This window comes from Helianthus annuus, chromosome 7, assembly GCF_002127325.2.
Source record: "Helianthus annuus cultivar XRQ/B chromosome 7, HanXRQr2.0-SUNRISE, whole genome shotgun sequence".
NCBI lineage: Eukaryota > Viridiplantae > Streptophyta > Magnoliopsida > Asterales > Asteraceae > Helianthus > Helianthus annuus.
In genome coordinates this window covers 100,162,506-100,170,481 of record NC_035439.2, presented here as the reverse complement: position 1 = coordinate 100,170,481, position 7,976 = coordinate 100,162,506, and the positions used below count along the sequence as shown (strand labels likewise).

The following is a 7,976-nucleotide window of genomic DNA, read 5'->3' as shown; positions in this document are numbered from 1 at the left end:
TTTTCAAAAAAAAATATGATTTTAAGAGCTCAAACTTGAGAACAAATTCTGAAAACAACTCGGTTTTAACAAGGAGAAGAGCCAAGGCTCTGATACCACTTGTAGGTCCACTAGCGGAGGATCTAGTAACCTAATCCTTGTTTTATAAACAAGACCGGTTGTGCGGAATCCAACCGGCAAGCCAAACCGAGATCGAGACACAATATAAAACAAAGGTTCAACGTTTAAAGCTCAATATATTGATTCAGTAGAGTTTAGTTACAAGATCTAAACAAGAAACTCTCACAAACTCTCTGATATGCTCTCAGTTCTTTGTTCTCTCTTCTGTGTCTCTCACACATTCTGTCTTCAGTGTTGATGTTTATATAGGGACATAGACGAAGAAACATCATGTCCGACGAAAATCCTCGACGAAACAGCAAGCAGCCGACGTAACGCTCATTGAGCCGACGAAACATCATGATGAAAGACCATGATGACGAAACATGTAGGAGTTTCGCCATGCAGGAATTGCAGGTCTTTCGTCAAGATCATCTTCAGGTGTTTCGTCAAGATGCCATTGGACTGATTCTTTGTGTTGGATTCAGGCCCAACAAGGCAAAAGGCCCAGAAATCATACAATTTACATGTACAGCCTTGCAAATTTATTAGGTTTCATTGTTGCATGCATTTTGGTCAAATGTCATGACATCATCATGGTGATGTCATGGTGATGTCATGATGTTGCTGGTTCGTGGCTCTTCGTGTTTCGTGTGTCGAATTCTGGGGCGCACGACGGAGGAATGTCCTGACATCATGCTTGAGCCGAGCCTAACCGAGTCGAACTGAACTGAGTCGAACCGAACCAAGTCGCGTCCACATAAAGTGTACCAACAAGAAATAAAAACGTCCTACTTACGACAAACTAGTGATGATTTAAAACACTGAAATGTAAATATGCAATTATGAAACAAACTCTGACTGCGACTAATATCATGCCTCCTCCACTAAGCACATCAGGACAATCTCAAAGTGACACAGTGAAAAAGCTATGAGTTTGAACTATGATGTGTCAACATTTTTAATGAATAAAGATAATTTGGTCACACATGCTTCTATATCGCTTTTGTGTTTCTTTGTATGTATTTGAAGATTATTATTACCTACATATATGGTGTCTATTGTCCAAACATAAATATATTTTTACCAACACATTTAAATTTCTTTTTACGCATACTAAAATCAATGCTTACACATCTAGCATTTTTACCTACACATAATACTACGTTTAAGCACACTAATAATTTCAACACGTCATCACAATAGTCCACCTACTTTCTACATCAGCTACCACGTCATATGCCACATCAGCTGTCATCTAGACAAATAATTACACTTAGACCATCCACAATAAGAAATATTAAAAACATCTAAAACGTGTCTAGTCAACGCCACATCATAAAAACATCAATTCTTTAAAAAAACTCAAAACCCACTCAATAAAAAAAACCTAAAAACACCTATAAATAATGCCACATTTTTAATACTACTACCCAACCCTCCCAACCGGAACTACACTGACACCACCTTTTATCCAATTTTTGTACAGTAGAAACTTTATAAAATAATACACATGAGACTAACAAAATTTATTAATTAAAAGAGTTATTAATTAATCAATAAATTAATAATTATTAATATATATATTAATTAATATTTTATTAATTTATAGTAGAATACTTAGTTAAAAACATCTTTCAAGCTTTCACTTAATTATTGTATAAAATGCATGTATATCAAATGAAAGGCCCAATTTGAAAGAAACCTTCAATCTCCTACCTTATTATGCTTTTTGTGTTCAATATGGACATTAAAAATATTTTCAATATAAATATAAGATCAAAATAGGTTAACACAAACAAATCATACACACACCATGGCTTCCCATCTTAAAGGTGTGAAAAAACAAAAATGACAGACGAGATTCGAAGAGCATTATGCAAACACAACAAGGATAATCCAAGTCTCACTCAAAAGCAATTGCAAGAATGGGTTCATAGTAACTATGGTTTGCAGGTGAGTCAAGCGACAATATCGAATACAGTTAAGCGGTCTTTAGAGTATCTCTCACTTGCTCCCGAAAGAAGCGATGTTAAGCGACACAAATCGGCAAAATTTCCTGACCTAGAAAAATCTCTCTATGAATGGATTCTTCAATATCAAGAACATGTGAATATGACAGGTGAACTAATCATCGAGAAGGCGAAAAAGTTCATGAAAGTGGATACTCCATACTTTACTTTTTCTATTGGTTAGCTTGGAAAGTTCAAAGCAAGATATGGAATTAAAAATTTCCGGCGTTTTGGAGAGAGAGGATCTGTTGAAATGGAGGGCATGGAGGACAAATTAAAATCCATAAGAGACAAAGTTGATCAGTTTGAAATGAAAGTCATCTTTAATATGGATGAAACAGGTTTGTTTTTTTTATTATTTTATTTTATATTTTGTACTTTAGTGATGTAATTATTTACATGTTTTGATCTTAAACAGGTTTGTTTTTTAGACTTCACCCGAATCATTCCCTTGCAACAATGCAGCTTGAAGGGGAAAAACAAGACAAGGAAAGACTAACAGTTGCTATTTGCCGGTCCCGATCCAAGTGAGCATGTCTATAAAAATTAAAGGAAGAAATGAGTCCCCCAATAGCTAAAAACATGATAAGTGTCCACATTATCATCAAAAATGTGAAAAGATTACCTATTGGTCATTCTCTTATAACCACGCATATAAGATAGTTTTAGCCCCATATATATCTAGGTATAGCATGGTATATATACCTACACATAACTAAAGGGTGGGTAGTAATCTATATCAATTGCGAGTCTATACATCATGATACTTATTTATGTGTACATAAAGACAACTATCAACACATAATAGGCTTTTACTCACACATACTAAGGCTTTTACTCACACATACCGGTCGGTGGTCAAATAACACCGAATGGTTGCGGTATTAGGTTATCAAAATGGGACATTAGGTGTCAGTGACCAGTGTAAGTAGGAGTCCATCAATAGCACATTTCTATTGGAACAACATCTGCACTAGCAACTTTCAATACAAAATAGATCAGGAAGTCAAGACCAGCTCTTTTCATCACTAAGAAAAGAACTGATTAGCAAGTGGCTAGCTAGTTCTTTTGAAAACTAAGGCATTGTATGAAATGGAAACAAGAAGTTATAGGATTTTTGTTTAGCAGTTGGGGAAACAAAATAGTAGATGTGTTAGTTTTTTAGTTCGAGGTCAGTAACAAGTTATTTAAACGACTCATGAAGTAATCGGAGTAGCAGGCGTTTGATCACGGGATTGAGGTTGTCGATAAAAGTGAAGTGTGTGAAATAGTGCAATTCATAATTAATTAGGGAGATAATATATGCCGGTATGAAGGAAAACAGATGAGTTGGAAACTAAAAGGAGTTTAAAAGATACTAATTGGTGACTTGATTTTTTTTTTTTTTTTGAACGGCCAATTACTAACTCACTGGATAAGCATTTTAGGATGACCTGAATCGATCAAATGCATCATCTCTACTATAACGGTCAGAGTTGGATGCATACCCGAGCCACCAGTTCCAGTTTCTCCCGCCCGCCCAAAGGTCCACTGCGGTAAAACCCGGTTTGGATCGGTTTCGAACTAGCGACCTTCAGAAAGGTTTAGTTCTAAACTTATTACCACCACCAATGTCATTCAAAGTAATGCTTAGGGGTGTTTAGAATTCGATTCGGATTCGAAAAATTCGAAATTCAACTCGATTCGAATTCGATTAAAAATGCTCGAATTCGAGTTGATTCATATTCGAGTCCAGTAACCGAATTAGAATCGAATACGAATTTATGATTTCCAATTCGATTCGAAATTCGAATTCAATTTATATATACATTTTTTAATATATGTATAAACACACACAAACATATTTATACACACATAGAACTTCTAAACTTAGCCAAAGTATGAACTACCTCCATAAGTGATAAGTTTATTATTCATAACATTATCAAATCTACTGAAAAATAGCCCCTACTACTTATTCCTAAATTTTTACCTATCTTAAATCGCTATCAGTAACCAACCTATCTTCTAAATTTTGGCGTTTTGATACATTGATAGCTAATTAATTTTGTAGATTGTTATACTTTATGTTGAATATAATTAGTTTGTAGTAGTTTTAAAAAATGAAGGTAAAATAATTTATCGTTGAGGGCGAATTTGAATTAAATCGAATTTATTCGAATTCGGTTCGAATTCTATTCGAATTCGAGTTTCAAATACTAATCGGATCGAATCGAATATGAATTCAGGGGAAAAATTAAAAATTCGAAAAAATCGATTCGAATAATTCAAAATTCATTATTCGATTAGTTGAACACCCTAATATTAGTGGGAGTTGAACTACTAATCGAATCGAATCGAATACGAATTGAGGGGAAAAATTAAAAATTCAAAAAAATCGATTCGAATAATTCAAAAATTCATTATTTGATTAGATGAACACCCTAATGTTAGTGGGCGTAGAACTTCGGACCTCTTTGAGAAATCAAGTAACTAACCACTAAACCAACTTGGGACCTCAAAGGACTGGTGACTAGAGTATTAATTGCATGTTATACTTAGTAGGGTTATCGGTAAGAATTTATTATTTTATTTTATAAAATTTGAGTCGATTAGAATTAGTAATGTGTTGGTATAAATTTGAGTCAATATAAAGTGCAATTTTTGTTTTCTAGTTATCAATAATAAAGGTGTCGAACGAATTTGTTCATATAGTGTGTTAGTCTAATCGGCCAAGCCGGCTTTTCAACAAAATGATGGCTAAAAACCCTAGTAAACATCAGAAGCAATTAAGATTGAAGTTCAAACAGACAAATATCGATAGAATAATTTTCAGTACATTAGTTGCTAAACGACTGAATAAATTTATGGTTCAAACAACTAGTTGAAGGTTCTTCACGACATCCGCTGATGACATAACGAAGTCGTCATTCTTCTGCAGAAACCAAGAGAAAATAAATCAGAATCATGTTCCTGTGTCTATTTTATTCTTTCTATAAAAGAACCTATAAGATGAATGCAATCATAATCATATATGTTAACCTGAGCAACAATGGTGACAAGAAGAGTGGTATCTGCAAACGGCATGGTGCTGCAACTCATAATAGATAAACCAAGTTTCTTCATCTCGCTTAGCACTTTCAATAATGATATACAGTTTTTCCAGCTGTAGATTTCTACGAGCAGACTGCACCCGGACATGCTCACTTGGATCTCCGGATTGCAAGGGCTACTACTCTCTTCAAAGTTTCCTTCATTAGAACACGAACCATTATCATCACTACTACTAAGCCTCGATCTCTTACCGGTTATCACAGATTCTTGCATGCTCTTACTCTTTATCCCGGATAGTTCCTCGAGTTCCTTCACGCGATTTTGTAGTTCTTTGATGTAATTAGCCGCATCTTCTAACACAGTTGCCTTATCCGTCTACCACAAAAACAGTTAGCTAGATCATTACATAATAATAAAACTACATCTAGATATTTCCGAGTAAGATCATTCGAATATTTTAATCAACTATTCTTTAAGGGTGGTTCGGAGTTTGGGTAAGTGTTTCTAGGCATTTTTTTTGAGAGTTCTTGGACATCTAGACATCTAGAGAGTGCCCCACAATGAGTAGCGAACTCAGGCAAGTCCGATGAGGTGGCAAGCAAACTTCTGGATTTCGTTAGTGTGGCAAGCAAACTTGGCTTTCGATTGTTGGTCAAAGAAGCGAAATCTATCACTTATTCCATGTAGAATCACAACAGGTATTGTTAGATTTAGTTTGATGGTTTCGTCGTTATTCAAGTTAGCTCGTTGATCTAGCAAACTCAAAAAACTAAGTCAGTTTCCCTTGAGTTCACTACTCATGGGAGCAAACTGCCTAGATGTACAAGAACGTTCAAAAAATGACAAAAAACGCTTACCCAAACTCCAAAACACCTATAAATCCAAAAAAAAAAAAAAGTTGGTTTATGCTAGGAAATTGGAATTAGTACCTTTTTCAGGTCTGGAAGGACCGAAGACAAAGAAACAAACCGCTGAGCCAACTTTTCTCTTCTCTTCCTCTCAGCCAACACATGATCTTGAACCTTAATCGGATTCCGAATAGTGGACCGAGTTCTTTTCATACCGTAGGAATCACTAAAAGAAAGGAACTCATCTTTAGGTTGTATATCTCCAAAGGATATTGTGAAAGTGTTAGGAGAATCAGAAACTAGTTTTCGCTTAGGTTTTTCAGTTGTAGGTTTATCAAACTTTTTGTAATTAAATGGTTCTTCGAGACACTTATAATCAGTTTGAACTGATTGATTGGTGAAAGAGGGATCTTCTGTGTAGCTGTATGATGAAAATGAATCACAGCTCAAATCCTCCATTGGATAGTAATAAGGTTTGTTCATCTGATATTGATTCATGAACACTTGATCTTGCATTTCCTAAAATATGAATTCAACAAAACATATTATGAAAATTATAGAAAACTAAATCAGGACTATATATGATATAATTTTGATTCATATTAATCTAACTATGTGTATAGCCTACAGCTTTAGCTTACCAGCTCTGGTAGCCATGATGAGGGCATATCCATTGCTTAAATATGTCTGTTCGTTGTACATACAGACAGAACATTCATTAGATATATCTCACACAAAAGAATGAAGATGCATTTGCTATGCTTTTCTAAAAATTAACAATGAAAAGATATATCATGATGAGCTTAAAGAGTAGAAATATGCCATTAAAAAAAAAAAAAAAAAAAAAAAAAAAAAAAAAAAAAAACATGAGTAGAAGCTTCATGCATAAGCATAATTATAATCTGTTAGACAACCTAGAAAGTGTTATATATCATGACAAAGAAACTAACATATTAGACATCTCGAATTTACAATTTGATGTTCATGATTTGATGTAATCATCATGAAACTCAGGCTTCACTGAGATGAGAGAATAATAGTGAGACTGAAACCTAAATCTAGGGAGAGAGAAGAATTACCTTTGGAAAACAAAGACTAGTTTTTTAAGCTTTTTGTGGAATATTTGTATCTTGGGGTATATATAAGCCACAGAATATACTAGAGAGAATATCATTAAAGCATCTGAAAATAGAAGCATCTGAAATAGAGGTATTTTTTAGCTTAAGGATGCTTAGTGTCCAAGTGATATTGTGGCTCCATCCTTGCATCAAAATAAATATGCGATGCTATTAACAAATAATATGAATTTGTTATTTTAATTAAAGAAGTCAAGGGTGATAAATTAGTCATAGGGTAAATTACACTTTTCGTCTTTTATGTTTATATCAGATTGCAATACATAACATTTAACTTCAATAATTAAAGCCACAACCCTTTATTTGTAAAACTCATTACACCTTTCATCCTAAACGTTAACCAAGCTAAACTTTTAGTTAAATCTAGTTACATGAGGGTATTGTGGTTATTTCACATTTTTATTTAAATGTTATTAATAAATAAAACAAGAAATAGCATATATATATATATATATATATATATATATATATATATATACACACACACTACAACTTATTTCATCCTTTTTAAACACACACACACTCTCTCTCTCTCAGATAAAACAACCACTCAACCTCCGCCTAAGTCCACCATCGCCACCGCCCGTAACATCACCACCACCATCATTGGAGCTACACCACCACTCTCTCTCTCTCTCTAAATCTTAACCACAGCCAGATCTACAAACACCAGCCGCTGTTGACGTTTGGTTCAAGGTCTCATCCACAATCGAAGCCCTACATTTTCTAGATCAACAAACACCACCAGCACCGCCTAGGACATCACCACCACCATCATCGAAGCTACATCCCCCTCCCTCTCTCTCTAAAACATGCTCAATCGGAGCCCTAGATTTTCTGAAATTTCT

The 7,976-nt window shown here is 34.5% G+C and overlaps 1 protein-coding gene and 1 pseudogene across 2 annotated transcripts; one reads left to right on the top strand and one right to left on the bottom strand.

Annotated features, from left to right (window-relative positions):
* Positions 1-1,915: 1,915 nt before the first annotated feature.
* On the top strand, positions 1,916-2,642 carry LOC110866710 (annotated as a pseudogene).
* Positions 2,643-4,847: 2,205 nt separating this feature from the next.
* Positions 4,848-7,143, bottom strand: LOC110868123 (transcription factor bHLH18). Of its 2 annotated transcripts, XM_022117213.2 has the most exons (6): positions 7,072-7,143; positions 6,634-6,679; positions 6,074-6,511; positions 5,426-5,519; positions 5,133-5,341; positions 4,848-5,025 (listed from the first exon to the last, which is right to left on the bottom strand). In XM_022117213.2, the coding sequence occupies exons 2-6, from the start codon at positions 6,664-6,666 to the stop codon at positions 4,963-4,965; spliced, it is 837 nt and encodes a 278-aa protein (XP_021972905.1). In that variant the 5' UTR covers positions 6,667-6,679; positions 7,072-7,143; the 3' UTR covers positions 4,848-4,962. The 2 variants fall into 2 exon arrangements, with proteins under 2 accessions (XP_021972905.1, XP_021972904.1); XM_022117212.2 differs by having other exon boundaries at positions 5,133-5,519; positions 7,072-7,142.
* Between the last annotated feature and the right edge of the window lie 833 nt (positions 7,144-7,976).